The sequence below is a fragment of the Lactuca sativa genome, chromosome 3 (genome assembly GCF_002870075.4).
Source record: "Lactuca sativa cultivar Salinas chromosome 3, Lsat_Salinas_v11, whole genome shotgun sequence".
NCBI classification, from domain to species: domain Eukaryota; kingdom Viridiplantae; phylum Streptophyta; class Magnoliopsida; order Asterales; family Asteraceae; genus Lactuca; species Lactuca sativa.
This window is the reverse complement of record NC_056625.2, coordinates 18,874,475-18,895,160: the sequence shown is the minus strand read 5'-3', so window position 1 is coordinate 18,895,160 and position 20,686 is coordinate 18,874,475. Positions and strand designations below refer to the sequence as shown.

The following is a 20,686-nucleotide window of genomic DNA, read 5'->3' as shown; positions in this document are numbered from 1 at the left end:
TTTATTTAAAATATAAAATTAATAAAAATAGACATAATATTATTTTACATTCATCAAACATACTAAATAAAATTAGATAAAAACATCATTTTATATTCGTTAAAGAAATATCTTCATCGACATCTCGTTTATCGTCTTTCGAGTGTTTTTCGGTATTTTGTCAGGTTTGAATATTTTCAATTACAAAAAACTGAGAGCTTCATGGCCGTAGAAGTTCGAATAATCTTTAGAATCATCAAAATATAAAGAAAATTTGGATACCGAAAATGACCGTTTAAAATCAAAAAGAAAAAAAGAAAAAAGAAAAATGAATGAGAAAGAAAATGCCCGTTTAAAATCCAATTCATCAAATAAAACCCATATATGATATATGATTGGGTCTAATACCGTTGGTTAAGTCCAATGTTCGTGTTTATGACAAATGGGGTAGTTTCCGGAACCACAAAATCGGTCTTAGATCCCGAGTGGATCATGCAATTCACTTTTTGAATTTGATATTGGGCTAAATCTTACAAGGAACAACTTTGATTCTAGGCATAGACTGAAAGACATGAAAAACTAGAGAATTTGGATTCCTTCATCTACCAAAAACTTAGACAAAAGACAAATGTGCACTCTGAATCCCCCAACTCGTATAGAATCAAAGTTTGACATCTTACAAATTCCATTACACAAAAACTAGGTAAACACTAAAATCACCAACAATACAAACTGCTTATATAACTACTGTATGGCTAAGATGCTGCGTGGTTGTAACCTAATCATGCTTCATTTTCTTATAATATAATTACCACATGGTCAATAAATATAACACGATATAAATAATTTCAAATGTTGTGCAAGACATCTAAAAGCAAAAAAGGTGGAAATGTTGTTGTACGCATTGGTCTCTCTTATAACAAGTCAACAATGGCTTCTTGCTTGGTAGTAGCTACACTGACAAGTGAGTGGTGTTATCAAGATTCATCCATGGGCTTATTTGATTCAGCCACATAGTTGGGTTCAGAAGAAAAATGAGCAGACATGGGTTTTGTTTCACTGAATGGACTTGGACTTGTTGTATCCACTTCCATAGCAGACGCCCTTGGCGGAGATGCTGGCTGCACCTCAACCTCCGGGTAAGCCGCCTTAAATCTTGCCCTCAGCCCATCATCCACCAGCCGTGCACCACTCAACTGATTACCAAGTGACATCCACCTAATCAATCAATCCATCATATATCAAAATTTTTCTACAAACTTGAAAAATATAATATAATAATCTAAAAACAAAAAAAAAAAAAAAAAAAAAAAATCTTTTACCCTGCATGTGTGTTGTGCATCCGAGCAAACAACTCCAGCTTTCTTGTTCTTGGACTTATCCTCTCCAACAAAGGGTACATCTGACACAAACATATATACATTTTTTTTTTATTTTTTCAAATAAATAAATAAAATCCCAGCTTTTTCTTGTTCTTGATGTATTAATGAAGGAGTGTGAATGAAGGTCACCTCATCAGGCTTACGACTTGTTTCTCGAACCTCTGCAACAATGACATCTGTATCAATATTCCTGTTGACAATCGGATCTCCTTTAATCCCAACAAGACAATGTTCTTTGCTATGATTCAACCAATGACCAGTTCTCCCTGTTCTTATTATCCTTTGAAGTTGATTCGTCTTCACCCATATTATTTCCTCCACTCTCTTATATCCCCAAAGTTCCAAACTACAACAAAATTAAATCAATGCAAAACATTCAGCATCATATATCAATATATCAAAACCATTTAAAAAATTGATATAATACCATTCACGTCCTAGTTCCATTGCTCTTCCTGTTACCCAAAGAAAGATAAGACCATCAGTCTGTAATGCTTGGATATTCAGATTCCTCATCTCATCATCAGCCATGGTGCCATAAGGTAACTCCATATGAATGTCCCATGGTGGATCAGCCATTATCACTCCATATTGTCCTAGTATGTCCATTCTGAAGTTCCGAATGTCACAGTTAATCCACTGTGATTCACCAAGCTCCACTTCTGAACAATACTCAGCTCGCTGAGGCTTTAATGGCTTTGAAGGTCCAGAAACACCCATCATCATATTCATGTGTGCCACATCTGGTGTTGAATCAAGCTCGTAATGCACATACTTGCAAGTCTGCCAGATATACAAATACACACACACACACACACCAACTCAATTACTCAAATCAAAACAAAAAGATTTACATCATGTGATGATGATGATGATTTCACCTTCATGTGACGACAGGTGTCAAGAAAAGAACAGTCGCCAAGGTTCATGTCAGTGTGGACAGCAATTATCCGCCTGAAATGAACCTTTTCACAAGAGATGAAAGAACCAGATTGGCGTCTGCAGTCTTCTTTAGTCAAAGCTGTACAGTATTCCTTTACTTGAGAACCACCTTTGCTTTTGAACTGAAATAATCATAATCATGGCGTTATGAGTTATATTTTCTTATGAATGCCATTTGAAGATGAAAAAAAGAAGATGAAACAAGAACCTTTGCAGCAACGGCAGTTTCCTTTGCAGTAGGACGATGGATGAGGTCCAACAACTCCTCTCCTGTTTTTGATTTCTGTAACTCCTTGAAAGACTTCTTATTAAGTAAAGCTTCAAGATCTTTAAGATCGTCCTCCTCTGTTCTCGGTGGCTTCCCGTTTGAACCACCACCGCTGCTATGCATCGGTGAATACATCCCACCCATTGATGGTGGTGGTCTATGCATCGGGTTAACACCCATTCCTCGAGGCCTCCCTAGCATCCCCATCATACCCCTCGGCCCCATTATCTGACCGCCGCCGAACTGACTAGGGTCTCCTTGCCCCATCCAACCGCCATCGCCGATTGTCCTAGAGCTTTGCTGAATCGCATTCCCACCACTTGAATTATTTGAATTTGATTCGTTTTGTTTACTCTCTGGCAACTCTTTGACTAATTTGGTTCTATCGATCCCCTTCACCAAAACCCTAAATTTCCCATTCACTTTGAACTCCTCTAACTGAACCCCGCCGTTGTCCTCTGCCATTGACCTCAACGCCAACTCCACCGCTAGTATCGTCTCCCCTCCAGCCACCTCCCTCAACGCCGCCTTCTCCGCCACCGTAACAGACTGGAAACTATCGCTCTCCAACTTACTCAAAATCGACGCCGAATCAATCTCGGTAAATGGAACCCTCTCCAACAAGCAAACTGCCACCATTGACCTCACAGTAGCCAACGGCGTAGCTCCACTCCCACCTTCATCCCCTGCAAAACCCTCCGTCGAGGGTTTTGGGTGTAAATCATCGGAAAGTTTTGGGATTTTGATCGGAGGAGCAGGGGGTGGTGGTTGAATGCGTCGTCTAGTATTAGGGTTAGGAGCGGGAAGAGGGTTCGGAAGAGGGGTGAAAGGGCGGCCATTGAAGGAGGAAACGACCTTGAGATGGAGATCGAGAGACGAGGTAATGTCTGGAACTACACCATATTGGAGAGAAGATATAATTTCAAGCTGAGAATTGCGTAGCGTTTCAATACGAGACTGGATTTGTTGGCGAATTTCTTTGATGCTTGCTATTTCGTCCGTGCTATCTGATTGAGGCTCCATTCTTTTTCTTAGGCGACAGTTCAAGCAACGAGTTCCAAGGCTTTATACTAGAAGATATAATAAATTATGTGAATCGTCCTTCTGGTTTGGGAAAATATTCGCTTTCATCCCTATCCTTTTATCTCTTGGACGGTTTCTATGTATAAAGTGAATTTGCGATAAAATACTTTTTAGGCTTACCAATCTAAATGAAAGTCATTGTATACATTAAGTCGAAAGCGTGCATATAGAGAACATCAAAATATGACTTTGTTAGAGGAAGTTATGATTTTTCTAAGATTTGACATAGTACTATGTAGCCCGAAAATCGAATTTTGGGTCGATCGATTTTTAGCCAACACAATCTAAACGAGAATTGAAGATCTCCTTAATAGGAGTTCAACAATATAAAGACAGACGAAAACAGACGTTGGATGAAAAAGTTAAGAATTTTTAACGGACTTTATTTGTCTAAGTCTGTTAAAATATAATTTTAAAAATAAAGTCGAATTATCTATGGAGTCTAAATGAAAGTTGCAGATCACGTCGCTACCTACGCATGGATATGAAGAACGTCAAAAATGGAGCCCGTATGCGAAAGTTACGAAATTTAGAAGATAAATAATTTTTGGGTTAAGCTCTAAAGCTGACACGTGACAAGATCTGGACCGTTGTCCGTTGCTTTCTCCCCATGCCTTGCCACATGATGGTGCCACCTGTCCATGTATGCCCAACGTAACTTACAGTATGCCCAACGTATTGCAGTACGCCCAACGTATCAGTTATGTACGCTCCGCGTACACATGATTTCTAGCTTATAAATAGAGACGTAAATCACCTCATTTTCTCACACCTTCCCCATTCTTTCTCTCTCAAATACCCCCTAGCCCCTTCCCTTCCCTAGCACTTCCCGAGTGTTAGAGGCGAAGCTCGAAGTGCTAAAAGGATCCGAGAAGAAGAGCTTTCGGCTCAGAATTTCTACCCCTGCAGAGCTCGATCCCTAGCTAAACCCCCCTGTAAGTGAATTATGCTTACCCTACTTTAAGTATAATTTATGTTTAAGTTCATTATCGTTACTATGAACCTATAAACAAGATTTATCAGTGAGTCAAAGTTATTATACTGATTGATCTACTTACGGAGATGATGTCTAGGCTATGATTTAGTGTGGTGTTTAAAGTGAGCTTTCCAAACAGTATACTTCGTATAACAAATGGACCCTACCTTCGATATGATCCTACCTGGTTGTTCACTACTTGATAGATCATGACGTAGACTATGAGTTAAGGATGAATTTAGACTAATAATTAGTCGCAATAAATATTAGACAAAAATCTAGTAATAATGATACTAAGTTTCGTCAAAGGAAAATAAAATTGTTAGAAGCGAAGCGCTGCCTGAATTACGAGTCGTCACTTTAACAAGTGAGTGCATAGTTACTTTCATCTTACACATAGATATGAAGTATTTAATATAAATTACGTGCTATGTGTGCATATTATCTGTGTTCTTGATATCTATGTTGGATGAACAAAATATACATGTTTTATTCGATTTAAACTGTATATGTATTTTATACCTATATGCAGAGGTCAAAAGATTCATTGCTTAGATTCCTCTTTCTGAAGCTTTTCATCATTTTTGTCCCTACATTAATGGCGAACTTTAACATGAACACAGTGACTAGTTTTTATCATCTTCTCGGATTTTCAACCAAAATTCTGATGCTAATCCTTGGATATTATGAGCAATGGGCATATAGGATGGAAGACTATCTCAATAGGATTGATGAAGATCTTTGGAGTTGTATTACTGGTGGAGAACGTCCTAGTGAAAGATTACATCAAGTTGGAACTGCTAGTTCTGATCCGAGTGTTGCATAACAAGCAGAGAGACTAAAAACAAATAACAAAAGATGCTTGCATGAACTTCGCGGTGCTCTTCCACCGGTGGTTTACAATTATGTTTGTGGTTGTAAAACAACAAAGGAGATTTGAGATACTTTGAAAGAGAAGTATCAGGGAAGTAAGAAGACAAGAAAAAGTTTTGTTAAACAGTGTCTGCTTGAATTAGGTGAATTCAAACAAAAGGAAAATGAGAGCATTGAGATGTACTATAATCGTCTGAATGAATTAATCTTCAAGTGTAGTCGATCTAGGGTTAATCATTCGACTCTTGAGTATAATCTTACTTTCTTGATGGGACTTCGAAAGGAGTGGATGAACATTAGTTTAATGATCAAGACACAACAAAGCTTCGACAGCTATTCACTATGTGATCTTTATAATGTTCTGAAAGCCCATGAAAGCGAGATTAACGAAATTGTTGAATAAGGAAAACTGATTTTGGGTGGTCCACTAACATTGGTTTCGAATGTGTCTGGAAAAAAGCCTGATGTCGAATATGATGATGATGATGGTTCTGATAATGAAGGTTTTGTCATGAACTTGGATGACGAAGTTGTGGCATATTACTCAAATAACAAAGTCAATAAGTTCTTCAAGAAGCCATTCAATCTGAAGTTCAAAGGAAGTGATTTCAAGGGAAACTCATCTGGGAAGAATGTAAGAGAAGAGTCAAAGTTTGAGAAGAAAGAGAGTAAGGCTACTGAAGAGAAGGTGGAAAATAAATTAAAGGGAGATTCTGGTTTTGACTGTCACTACTGTAATGATGCGAATCATATGGTTGCAAAGTGCATGTTGAGGAAGAAAGGGGAGAAGAATGAAAGAGTGAAGGATGAAGCCTACTATGTCGAAAGGCTGGAGGAAGTGAGAACAAGGACAAAGGGGATGTCTTTTGTAGCTAAGGGAAGTGTTGATGGGGATGACACTTATCAAATCTGGTCTTCTGGATCAGATGATGAAGAAATGAGGAACCCCACACATGGAGCCATGTATCCGAAGTATGAAGAGGGAAGTGAAGATGAGGAGAAGGTGACCGGAAAAAGCATCGTTTCTACTGCAGGTCACAAGTCTCCAATGACTTCAAAGGTATGTTCTCTTATCGAATCATTTAATATTCCTTCTAGTTCATATGATTTTGTTATGTATGATTTTGATGACCATTACGTATGTTAATGACTTGCTTATTTTTGTTAGTAGTGATGCTGAAAAATCAAAATCTTTACCGTTAGAAACTAAAAAACGATTGGAGTCGAATAGACAATCTAGAATTTCAGCTAAATAATGTTACTTGTGATAGGGATAAGATGCGATTGGATAGTTGTATTCTGTTAAAACAACGTAGCATCTACTATAACTCGGCTAAAAGATTGTATGCTAAATTGATTGATTTATATCTTTCCCCTGACATAAGTAAGGAACATCATAGGTCCCAAATAGATTCAACATCCTATGACTATGAGAAGAAGATTTCTGAATTTGACAAGGTCCCAAATGATTCATATGCATATGGTATTATTAAGATACATGAATGTTTGGATGCTAAAGATTTGGTTCATCAATTTCAACATCAAAGACGTTTTTCAAATGGACAACAAGTTTGTGATCGAACATCTGTTGGTTATAACAAACTTTTTCAAAACCATTTTTTAACTCATGACAAACCATCATCTCCAAAAAGAGATCTCGAAAAATTGAACGTCAAAAGTACTAGAAACGAACCTTTTACACCAAATCAACCTTCATTTCGCAATCCTGTTTCGAAGCAGTGGATCAAAGCTTTATTCGTAAAAGGGAAGTCTGACGCAAAGAACATCAATCATTGGCTCGAAGGAAAAGGAAAATCCTATCAATCTGGAAGGTTTTCTCAAGAAGAAATCAAGTTTGCTTACGAAAGCTACTTGAATATGTCTCAGACTAAAAGTTCTTCGTCATTGGAACCCAATCCTTCAGTTTGATAATGGAAAGAAGTTCCCAAATCAAAAGTTGAGGCAAAACGAACTAGTGACGAAAAAGGAAAAGTCTGTGTCGAACCTAAACCAATGAATGATTTCATTTCGATACCTAAGTCTATCGAAGTTGACTTAATAGATAGTTTCAAAATCCAAGGTTCAGAATTGGGTGTTAGGTTCATCGTTTCATAATGCATTTCATTATAATCACCAAGGAACCAAAAAGCCATGGGGACCTAAATTCTTTAATTGATCACACGTGTTAAGTGACGAGCAATACGATGAACACTGGTACATCGATAGTGGTTGCTCTCGTCACATGACAGGTCGAAAGGAAAATATGCGAGATTATCGAAGTTTGGAAAATGTTGGAGTCGTAAAATTTGTAAATAATCAGAAATGCAAGGTTAAAGGATATGGGAAAGTCACAAATGGAAAGTTCATAGTCAATCGAGTGGCATATGTTGAAGGTCTTAAACACAACTTGGTAAGTGTTACACAACTGTTTGTGGACATTATTAATCAAGTGGTCTTCGATGAGGAAGGTACTATCATTTCGAATAAAGAAACCAAAGAAGTTTTGCTCAAGTATAATAGAAAATGTGATATGTTCACTCTCGACATCAAGCCCATCCTTAGAGTACCCTCTGTTTTCTTGCTTTCGAAGGCTTCGTCTGATTTGAGCTGGCTGTGGCATCAAAGACTATCTCATCTGAATTTCTAAAATCTGAGCAAATTCGTGGTAAATGATCTTATTCGAGGCTTACCCGTTTTAAAATTTGATAATGATTCGTTATGTGCAGCATGTGAGCAGGGAAATCAACATCGTCAAGGTCATCCAATTGTCATCGATTCGAAGATCATTGAACCTTTGGAACTTCTTCACATTGACCTTTGTAGACCTTCAACTATTGAAACTCTCAACAAGAAGTACATATTGGTTATTGTCGATGATTTATAACGATTTACTTGGGTTTATTTTCTTCGTCAGAAGTCAGAAACAGCTCAAGTAATGATCGATTTCATCAAACACGTTGAACTCAGTTTGCACAAGAATGTTAGAAAAATCAAAAGTGATAATGGTTCTGAATTCAAGAATCAAGTTTTTGACTCTTTTCTGGCTGATCGTGGGATTACACATAATTCATCTCCTTACATACCACAACAAAATGGCGTTATCGAAAGGTGAAACGGGTCTTTATGTGAAGCAATCAGGACAATGCTCACTTATGCGAATCTTCCACAGTATATCTAGGCATAAGCGGTTTCAACAACATGTTTCAATTAAAACACTCATTTATTCATTTTCGTTTTAATATCACCCCATATGAAATCATTAAAAATCGAAAACCAAATGTGAAAATTTTCCATCTTTTTGGTTGTAGGTGTTTCATAATGAATCTCAAAGATAATCTTTCGAAATTTCAATCCAAAGCTGATGAGGGGATATTTTTAGGATATTCGATCAACTCAGTTTGCATATCGGGGGTTGAACAAGGAAGATTGAAGAAACTTTTAATCTAACGTTTGATAATTGCTATGTTAAGCATATCGAAAAGACTTTTCCACAAAAGCCAATCATCACTGAAACGAATGATGAGTCACAAATTATGAATTATTTGGATTTTGATTATGACTTAATCTTTGGTGTTCCTGACAGGGCAATAGATGCAGAAATTAATGCTAATGATAATCAGATTCCTGAAGCATCGAAGCATTCTGATGATTCGACAATAACTGAGGTCAATGTCGATTTACATTCTACAACAAACTCTCTTATACATGTTGAAAGTCAAATAACGTTGCAAGGTGATCAGGTGGAGGGGGAGCACTTGAATTCGAATATTGATGTCGAGGGGAGCATTGAAATTCGAATGCTAATGTTGAGGGGGAGTATGGATGTTCGGCTGCAGATGTCGAGGGGGAGGATCAAAATGTCAATGCAATTGTTGAGGGTGAGTAAACTAGATTTATTCCTTCTAATTCAAATGATCAAACTGATGTTTTTCATGATATGACTGATAATGTGTCTAATGCAGGTGAAGGTTCAGAAACGGATGAAATGTTCGAAGATGCACCTTTGGATTTCGATCCTGCATATCCACCAATGGAAATATGGACACAAAATCATCCAAGAGAACAAGTTCTTAGTGATCCTCAAGTTGGAGTGTTGACAAGAGCTCAACTTCGTGCTAAAAATGAGGTATTAAATGTGTATAATTTTTTTTGCATGTTTAATGTTTTCATTTCGAAAATTGAACCAAAGTCAGTAAAGGTTGCTTTGGAAGATCCCGATTGGATTGTTTCCATGCAATCTGAACTTGCTAAATTCGAAAGAAACAAAGTTTGGAGACTCGGTCCAAAATCTGATGATGTCTCAGTTATAGGCTTAAAATGAATTTTTAAAAATAAAACTAATAAAGAAAGTAATGTGGTTCGAAATCATATAGATTTCTACTATATAAGGTTGCTAATGGTAAAATCATTGATGAATTCGAATTTAATTGTTGTTAAGGATATATTATGTGTTTTAAACAATGTTTATAATATATTAATATGATCAAATTGTTGAGTCGTTGGACAATACCAATTATGTCTTGATTAGAAAAAAACGATCATAGTCATTTTCAAAACTTTGTTGTTGTCCTTTTTCTTTGTGATTGGTGTATATTTTTTTATTGTATAACTTTTTCTTGGCTATGGTTGATGCTTATTCTGAAAATTGGAAAACACATCTTGCTGTCATTTTGTCAAGTTTATTGCTTCTAAACCATTTACTGTTATGATTCTAACAAATTTGGTGCTTAGACTAAAATACATGCTGCTATAAATCTGTCAAATTTGTAGTTTACTGTTTGTTGCAATTACTTGTTTATTTATTAAAGGGTTCCATTGGATCTTTGATGAAATCAAACTAAATTTTGTCTCTATTATGATACACACAGTTCATTGAGTTTGTGTTTGGGTCTTTGTGTGTTGAAAGTATCAGGAAGAGCAAGGCTAAAAATGAGTTCTAGAAGAGCGAGTTTGGATAGGCTGTCTTTTGCATGATGAGGCTTCTTGCACACATTTTCACTAATGCCTACAAAATCAACTTAAGTTATTCCGGTTATAGTTTTCTGAGAGTTTGAATGAAGACCCCACATGTGCCAAAATGGATAAATGAAGAAGTTATGTTAAGTTTTTGTGAGCTTGATATACAACTTAAAGTGTGATTTGCCTCTTAGTATGTTCACTTGCAAGACACTCACAAAATTAAGATTAAATGTGGATGGTTCAAATGTTATGAATGTTCCGTTTTGAGCCATACTTTCTTGTCTGAAAACCCTTGACACCAGTGTGTTTAGGGTACCTTTTGTCAGTGTCTATAAACTCATCAGTTGATGCCTTGTATCTTGTCAACTAAACAATTATGGACAATTTGGTAAAGGAAGTGATGGTGCTGGAGAAATTACAAACTTTGTTAGGTGGAAAGATATTGCTACTATAGTATCTTATGTTTTACTTGCAGTGCTAATTGGTCCTATTGGTTATTGCATCATCATGTAATCTCTCTCTCTCTCTCTCTCTCTGTGTATATATATATATATATATATATATAGGGTTAGGATTAAATGTGAATGATATATATTGTGTGAGTGTATGACAAGTTTTGGACCATTAGATTTAGATGTGTATATGGCTAAGATTATATGGTATACCATAATTACAATGGTACACAACACACATAAACATTTCTTTTTAATAAGAAATTAAAAATAATTATTATAAAGACATAATTTATATTTTGATTAATTCTCAATAAGGAATGTATTAAATGAATTTCTGTAACCGATTGCAACCACATTTAATTTTTGTAAAAAGAGAAGTTTAATATTATCCGTGCGTTCTTTAAAAATACGATATAATATATTCTGCATATTTAAATTCTTTAAGAATAACTTCATCATTTAGCATGATTCATTTTTTTAATATCATCAATTGGAGTATATTCTTTTAGAATGAGTGCTACCTTCGTTCTTGTATTTCAGTTTTGTTTATTATTGTTTGTGTATTCTTTAAGAATATGGTATAGTACACTATATATTATCGAAAATAATAGTTTGAATAAAAAAGTCTGTAACATGATTAATTTGTTATAATTGAAGAATTCTTTGAGAATTCAATAATTCTTGAAGAATACAAGGCCTAAAATTCTTTATGTTTCAACTTTTTTGGATCAATATCCATTAACAGTGACCACAACTAATATTCTTTAAGAATAATATTAACATTCTAGAAAAAAAAAATTAACTGCAAATGGTTTGAAGAATAATTTAACATGGTCTATACAATAAAAAACAGTAGTTAATAAATAACAAAAAAGTAATTAGTATTCTTGGATGCTTGTAACCGAAACCATAATTTAAGGAAAATATACGACTTCATTTTTTGGTTAGTAAATAATTATATTCAAACTTCCAAAATTACCTTTTACTTATTTAATTAATCATTTATTGTTTTTTTAAATTCTCATTGGTTCACACATTCACACAATAATTAAGGTTTATATATGAACCTAACACACACACACTCTCTCTCTCTCTCTCTCTCTCTATATATATATATATATATATATATATATATATATATATATATATATATATATATATATATATATATATATATATATATATATATATATATAATTAAGTTCACTTGAGAATAGTATTTACAGTGAGAATGTGAGAACAATTCTCAACCAATCGTTTTGTATAATTAATCTTTTAAAAAAAATACTTAAAAGAAGTATTTTAGGTATTTGCTACAACCATTAATAATCAGTTTAAATTCAAACCCTATTTTTATGGAAGGAAAGTATATCATCTATTGATGTTCCTTATTTCCATCAAAATAAAATAAATATACCCATAATTTTATCCAAAGTTTAAATAAGGATACCATGCCTTTTGTAGTCTCGTTTCTCTATTTCCGTTAAAATAAAATAAAAGATATGACATCTTTTTTACATTTATTTATTATCACTAAGATATTGTGTTTGAATGTTAAATATTGATTTTAAAAATGATAACACATGTGTGAATCTACATACTTATCTTTCTAATTCTTACGTAATATTAGTTTATTAGTAGACAAATATTAAAAATTATATATAATTCTTTTATGGATATTAGTTTAATTAGGTTATTTTTTTTTTCATTTTATTATGAATGAAAATATATTCTTAAATGCATATTAATTTGTTTTTTTAATGAGATTTTTAATATTCCATCATTAATATTGTTTGTGCATGTTTTCTATATATTCTAAATGGAAGATGATATCATTCACATAGATATATACTTATATTCATATGTGAACAACTCTTATATTAAATATTCCATGATGAATAACTACGAGATAGACTAATAAAAAACAACGTGATATTATAAGAAGAATATGTAGTGTTTATTTTTGATATTTTTTAAGATGAATATGTAGTGTTTATAGTTTTTTTAAATCAACATTATTATATTGTTAAGAATCTTAATTAAGTTCATTAATATAAGTTATTTGATTATATCAACATTATTATATTGATATAATTGCACTTTAAGTTCATTATTATATTGTTATTCTTAAAGTGCAAATTCTTTTTAGATAATTAACACTTTAAGTTCATTATTATATTCTTTATAAAATAAGTAAACCGCACTTAAGAATCATAATTAAGCACATGAATTTGCACTTTTAGTATATTTTGAAAGCTCGAAATATTTTTACATTTTAGAATAAAATAATAAGTATCCATTAAAAATCCCTTAAAATAGGAAACATATACGAAATTAATAAATTAACTATTATCCCTAAAAGTCGTCCTCCGTAACCTCCACTTTCCTTGTTAATATAGTTTTATTTTTGTAGTTTTATCCTTACACAATTAATTGTATATTCTAATAATATTTAAAGTATTAATTGATAAATATATATTAAATGAAATGATTGGCTGAGAATTGTTCTGACGTTCTTACATTATTTAGTGTTCTCATTCGAACTATATATATATATATATATATATATATATATATATATATATATATATATATATATATATATATATATATATATTGTTATTCTTCTTAGATAATTAACAAGAACTTGCCCAATTTTAATTGAGAAATGACACCAAATACAAGTTATTTGATTATATCAACATTATTATATTGTTATTCTTCTTAGATAATTAACAAGAACTTGCCCAATTTGAATCGAGAAATGACACCAAATACAACTTATTTGATTATATCAACATTATTATATTGTTATTCTTCTTAGATAATTAACAAGAACTTGCCCAATTTGAATCGAGAAATGACACCAAATACAATTTATTTGATTATATCAACATTATTATATTGTTATTCTTCTTAGATAATTAACAAGTTTTTACAGACTTATGTTAAACATTAATAGGGGACAAAACCTAGAACCCCTTCTAACAGAACCATACTAGTAAAGAAGAGACAAAACATAAAACCCCTACAAGTGAATACGGGGACATAACACATAACCCCTGCTAGTCTAGAAGTGGACATATCAAAAAACCCCTGCTAGTATGAAAGGGGGAAAAACAAAAAACCTACGAGAATAGAAAAGTACAATAGAGTATCCGTTTACTCTCTTTAAAAAAAGTTTTTACACACTATTTTGGATATTAACTAATTAAAAGGGTTATATTTAGGTGCTGTTTGTTTTTTCTGAGACAAAATGTCTACAGTCTGCAGACCATATCTGTAGATCTCTGTAGTATAAGAGGTGGACCAAACGTCTGCAGTCTGAAAAAAGAAGACTGTTTGCTTTTTTAACATCTGCGGGCTACTAAAATAAACTGAAATCTAAATAAATTGATTTTTTTAAACTTCAAAGTGATTTTTTAATATTTTTATGACTTTGTTATAAATAATTAACGAATCTAGATCAACTTTTATATATTATTGTATAAATAATAAAAATAAAAATGGTATGAAATAACGTATATATTTGATAAAAACCAACAACTTTGGTTGCAAAATTATAACTAAACATTATAATTAGTGATCAAAGAATTTGATACATAAATGAATGGAAATAAACTTCGATTTTCCAATTAAATCCATTAAAAACGTACCATAAATATTTTCTCGAGAAATTGACGATACTGTATTAAATAATGTTTTATAAAATTTGGCAAAAAAATATAAGAATATATTATGATTTTTTTTTCATATTTATATAAACAACTTCAACGACTATTATTGTAATAAATCTTTATTTATAAATTTGTCAAAAATATCATGTTTGTATTGTCGAAAGTTTTTTTTTAAGTTTTGTAATTTTTTTTTCAAATTGTTTATCATTAATAAAGTTAAAAAAATTATAAATTAAAAAAAAACTTAAAAAAAAATAAAAATATATATGTTTTTTAACTAGAAGAAGTCTGAAGATGTTAGAAGACTCTGGTCCACATCTGCGCCAAGGAGAGGGTGTACATACATTTTTAAATCTGCAGTATTTTAAAAAACAACCAATCTACGAAGGCTAATGTCTGCACGGCACAGTAGCCCAGATAGAAAAGACCACGCAGATTGCATACAAAAAAAACAAACACTCCCTTAACGTAACATAAGTATATAAGTGATGGACTAGCCTGCTTTTTATTTTAGTTTATTGAATATTATCTTAGTGGTTTGTACTGATCCATGAATCTGATAAACGATTCAAATCCAATCCATTCTCTTTACCCAAGAATGTGAATAATACAAATTACTGTCATGGATATCAACCAAACCAAAGCTAAACCCAATACTCTGAAAAAGCATACAACAATCATCCAACCAAACGAAGAAAAAGCAAATACAAAGACATAAAAGCAAATACAAAGATATGCAAATAATGATACCCTACGATAATCATTAAAAAAAAAAGCATAACTAAATACAGCCAAAAAGAAAAAAGCCCTAAATAAGCTCAAAGGGCAAGAAATCATTAAAAAATTGATTTAATTGAGACCATTGGGTCACGAAATCAGTACGCAGTATTCAATCTCCAAACAAAAACCAAATAATCAAGAAATTAAGCAATAGTGACTGACCTTTTAAGCAACAGAAACCGTTGAAGTTGAACCTTGATCGTGAATCGATTACCGACGAATTATCTGTGTTGTGTACGTATGATACGATTTGGGCTTATTGGTAGTTGGGCTATTCGGGTCAACCCAAAGAACTTAATTATATTGGGTAAATAACGATGTAGCAGAGATTTTAGTAATTTCTTTGAGACATTAAATATTCTTTTACTTTTTACAAATTTTCATACCCCAGTAAATATAGTATATTAAAATATTATTAAATAAATATTAAATGTTATATATGTTATTATTTAATTAGACAGGAAAATTTGTTGTAACAAAAAATAAGATGATATTTAATTTTTTTTTTCATAAATTCAATCAATTTTCGTCGGGATAGTAAAAGTCAATACACACTCGTAATTATGAATTTAAGTCGGCTTGTCCTCGCTACTTGCATTTACTTTATGGATTAATGCACACAATGTTTTAAACACGACATACTTTTTAGTTGAACCGATAGTTAAACCGGTTTCTAGAATTTATATGTGTTGTTTATTTTGTTGCATACATATATATATATATATATATATATATATATATATATATATATATATATATATATATATATATATATATATATATATATATATAAAACCAAAAATTTGATATTCACAAGTTTAAACATTTAAAATACAATAAGTGGTAGATCAATGTAAGTACATTAAAAAACACATAATTATAAGTTTTATATCGATCAAACTATTTAATTTGCTTTAGAAATATGCTTTTTAACAAACCATTTAATCATAAGTTTCATATTGATCCAACTATTAAAGTCCAATAAACCGGTTTAAACTATCAAAATCCATCCGAGTTCGATCCGGTGTAGAAATTTGTATAAACCGATGATAGTTGAAACACTTATTTTTTAGGGTCCCTGTTTTTAAAAGATCGGTTATACATATGATATACCTTATTTCTTATTAAATGTATCGAAGGATGCCTAATTCTTTGAGATAGTTGTTATTAAAAATCGGATCAAATCAAATAACAGAATAATTTACATTGTCAACCGTCTTTTACAGGAGACCAAATTGTGTCGTGATATATAAAGGTATGTATGATGGAATTGACGGAGCAAATTAAATCACATGTTTGTAAACATTTGATTCACATAAATACATCATTTGATGGGATTTGGATAAACAACCTCACAATATTCACATTCATTCAGTATTGCAAAGCAGGGCAACCGTCGACGAAAACACCAGGAGCTGTAGGGCAAGAAGCTAGAGGGCAGCCATCAAGATCATTCCCCCACCAATCCAAACCAATGTTCTCCAACCCTAAACAAAGATACAACAAAACCCCCATAAACGCCAACCCTGCATCCAACGCTCCTGACAGCACATAATTATGTCGTTGCCACAAATCCGGCCTATATCTGAACATCACAAATCCCGATAAAAACCCTACAAATATCCAAGCTGTGTAGTTCACCGCCGTAGCCGGTGGCATACTCCCCGTCGCACCGATCAACACCGGCATGTTTATCAGTGTGATCCAATGTTGCGTCGGAAAAGCCCTGTGGGCTAACCACACCAGCACCGGAGCTATTGCTCCCATCAGAAAAGCCCAATTGATCATGCTGTAGGTTCCTTGGTCTCCAAAGATCTTCCGTGGACCAATCAAACCCCATATCACTGACGCATCGTAGAACACGTGGTCACTTGGGCAAGTCCACACGTCAGATGCCGGTGTACAGATGTCCGGAATCGTCTCCATTAACCACCATGCGGTGCATAAGTACACTAAAGCCGCTATCAGGGTTCCCACAATCTGTGCCATGAACATAGATCTTGGTGGGATCTTCATGTAATGTCCCAGCTTGAAATCTTGAAGGAAAGTCACTGCTTGCGTCATGCTGATGTAACCATACACCTTGAAGCACATATTTGCGACTGGATATCCCGGATAAATGTACCCGATTATATATTCCGTGATGATATTCAATCCCGGAGCCTGAAATTAATAAACCAGTGAGGTTTAATTAGCTAGAACAAATTAAAACATGCATCCAGGAATTAAATAAAATAATAAAGCAAAATCATCGGAGAAGATGAAGTTTACCTGGTTAGTAATGGCTGTGAGAATGCCGATTGGGAGAGTGAAGAAAATGGCGATCGCACAAGCTAAAATGACACCCCACCATGGCAACTGGAGCTGATCGTTGTAATACTCGCAAGCGAATACAGTGAGACTAATGTTCACAACGAGTATACACCAGAACCACCATTCAGGCACCTGTTTGTATTTGCTCATGAGTTTTGTGTGTATATCCATTTTCCTATCTTTGAAACTCGATCTGCTTTGCTCCCATATCTCACTATGTATGCATGATTAACAAAACAATCTAGAAATTAGAATCTATTTCAAGATCATCATAAAAGTGTACGTACAATGATATGATCGGTTTATAATTAACATAATTACGTACCTTCCATGGAAGAGAAAGACATGAACGACCATGGAGGAGAGAGCAGCGAATCCGACGCCATAAGTCATGGCGAAGAAAGTGCTGAGATAGAGAGGACCTTCTTTCTGATAAGCGTCGTTATCGAAGTGAAAATTTTCGTCGATGATGGCTGTAATGTTGTACTCTTGGCCGTCGGCGGTGAATAAGCCATCGGAGAAGAAGGGGAAGTTTTTGGCGTTGTAGAGGTTGAACCAGTAGGCGAGGGGAGTGATGATATACATGACCATGAAGAAACCGGCGGCGACATTGGCAGTGGCGAACCATGGGCTTGCTAATGGGCTTCCGAGGTATGCTGAGATACTGGACCAATCGAGCCCAATAGCACCTATTCCGAGCCCATGGAGTCCGGATCCTATTTGTTGGGCCATGATTGATGAAGGGAAGATCCAGCAGACCCATGAGAGAGACGTTAACATTTGGAAAAGATAGCCAGGGAATATGTAGTATGCGAAGCTACAAATGAAGGCAATCAGGAAGAATTGGGTACGTGTTAATCCCCCTTTGGGTCGTTTTTCTTTCTCATGCAAAGCCCTGTTAAAATAAAATACAAATGATATAATAATTAATATAAATGAGGACAATATATATAAAACCAGTTATATTTTGTTCAAATTTTATGGTTTGCAGATCATTTTGAACATTTGTTACAATAAAAACTTTGACAATTTTCTATATTATGACCATTTTAACATTATATAACAGGTCAAAGTGGTTTCTATATCAAAATTGAATAGTTCTATAGACAATTTTAATTCACAATTGTTAAATAGTTCAAAATAACCAAAATCTATTTTCTTCTATGGCTGAATTCTTTTTTGAATTTTATGTGGTAGAAAAATAGTCAAGGAAAGGGAATTGGATCAATGATCAATATATTACTCACTGGTTTGCATGCAATTATACATATTTGTCATTTTCATGACATTCGGATGGTCCCTTATACTTTTGAGTTTTGTCCACTTCGAGATTTTTTCTAGAGTTTGAACAATATTCTTTTATTATTTCAGATAAGTTTTAATAATAATAATAATAATAATAATAATAATAATAGAAAATTACAAATTTAACCATTTTCCTTAATTACTTTGTAAAATATAACAAAAAAAAAATCATAAATTACAAAATTAGTCACCAAAATCTCAAATATATTAGAACCATGTGAGATTTGGCATTTCATTTGTGAATGTACAGATGTTTAAAACATTCTAATTCATTTGCGATATTGGTGCCTAATTTTGTAATTTGGGTTTGTTTTGGTTATTTTTTACAAAGTAATTAAGGAAAATTGTTAAATTCGAAATTTTCTATAATAATAATAATAATAATAATCACGTTTTACATTTTTATTTCCATGCACTAGAAGACAACCACCTTTGAATTTTGTTGCTTGAATTTGGTAAACTACTACATTTGCAAATCAAGTTTTGAATTTCAAGTATAATTGTTATACTGTATTAGTTTATTGAAAGGTACACGTTATTCATATTGATATTTCATAATTAAATATGTTTTAGTGGGTGCACTTCAAAATCTTGAAATCATGATTATTGATCGATTAGAAAACTTAAATTTTATTTGAATCGTATAAAACGTTTTACATAGAACCAATACAATAAGTATGTTAGTAGTAACTCTCATTTTTCTCTCTCTAATAATTCACATTTTTTTTTATCTCCATTCCTTGAAAAACTAAAAACGCAGTGCAAATAAGTGTATATGAACGTGTCGATCATAAATTTTCTCAGAGCCCATTTTTTTTAATTTATCATTAAATTTATGAAAGTGATAGAAAAATGAATAAATATAGTAATAATTAACACTAGAGTTATTATTATATTCATCCATTTTCATGCATAAACCTAAGGTCAAAAAATAAAAATAAGGTGTTGTAATTAACTAGTTGTAAGTCAATACTTTTTTCTTTTTCTTTTCTTTATTTTTTGATAAATCATAATATACTTCGATTCCTCTCTAGCTAGGCCCCATCATGGTGGAGACAAAATCATGAAACACTAGTATATTTATTTGCATTCCAGTTTTGTACCATAAACATATTTTAAGATATTATGTACTCAAGGTCCTCGATCCTTACATTGAGTAGGCAATGATATTTAATAATTTTTTTTTTAACTATTTAAAGCCATTTGTACAGTTTTTTCGTATATAACAATTTATTTTTTATAAAATTATACAATACAATATTTTAAAACACAAATTGTTATGTATAAATAAAAAATATTATGTATGACCGCGTTATACTCAAATGGTTAATTTTACTTAAATGATAAAAATTATAATTTTTCACCTTAAATGATTGAAATATATTAGATGCATTAGTAAAATGGCAATTAAATCTTTAATTTATAATACATGCATTAGTAAATGACAAATAATCTTATTTTTGGGATTAACAAGGATTGCCTTCACTTCCAATGAGTCCTCTTGCTATAAATCAATGAATAAAAATCAATTTCAATAATAAAGCACAACTTAAACTAATAATTGGTCCTTGAAATATGATGTTAAACTAATGGGTATTGTATTAACTATTAACGTGAGTGAGGAAGCAAGTCTACAAAATGGAAATAGAATATCACTTGGTGCATGTCAATTCATGGGTGTCACGTCTTTTTTG

The 20,686-nt window shown here is 32.8% G+C and overlaps 3 protein-coding genes across 3 annotated transcripts in view; 1 reads left to right on the top strand and 2 right to left on the bottom strand.

The window, feature by feature from the left end:
* Positions 1 to 610: 610 nt before the first annotated feature.
* Positions 611 to 3,620, bottom strand: LOC111918792 (N6-adenosine-methyltransferase MT-A70-like). Its single transcript, XM_023914420.3, has 6 exons — positions 2,512 to 3,620; positions 2,243 to 2,425; positions 1,789 to 2,144; positions 1,491 to 1,707; positions 1,302 to 1,381; positions 611 to 1,197 (listed from the first exon to the last, which is right to left on the bottom strand). The coding sequence occupies exons 1-6, from the start codon at positions 3,592 to 3,594 to the stop codon at positions 957 to 959; spliced, it is 2,160 nt and encodes a 719-aa protein (XP_023770188.2). The 5' UTR covers positions 3,595 to 3,620; the 3' UTR covers positions 611 to 956.
* Positions 3,621 to 7,745: 4,125 nt separating this feature from the next.
* LOC128132724 (uncharacterized) lies at positions 7,746 to 9,824 on the top strand. The gene is made up of 6 exons (XM_052769644.1): positions 7,746 to 7,971; positions 8,230 to 8,366; positions 8,418 to 8,611; positions 8,812 to 8,899; positions 8,974 to 9,235; positions 9,466 to 9,824. The coding sequence occupies exons 1-6, from the start codon at positions 7,746 to 7,748 to the stop codon at positions 9,822 to 9,824; spliced, it is 1,266 nt and encodes a 421-aa protein (XP_052625604.1).
* Positions 9,825 to 16,535: 6,711 nt separating this feature from the next.
* The window catches only part of LOC111918782 (oligopeptide transporter 7), an 8,111-nt gene continuing 3,960 nt past the window's right edge, over positions 16,536 to 20,686 (bottom strand). Inside the window, exons 3-5 of the mRNA XM_023914409.3 lie at positions 18,013 to 18,582; positions 17,646 to 17,901; positions 16,536 to 17,537 (exon numbers count right to left, since the gene is read on the bottom strand). Of these exons, the coding sequence (XP_023770177.1) occupies positions 16,746 to 17,537; positions 17,646 to 17,901; positions 18,013 to 18,582 (1,618 nt within the window). The 3' untranslated portion in view covers positions 16,536 to 16,745. The remainder of the gene's footprint in view (positions 17,538 to 17,645; positions 17,902 to 18,012; positions 18,583 to 20,686) is intronic.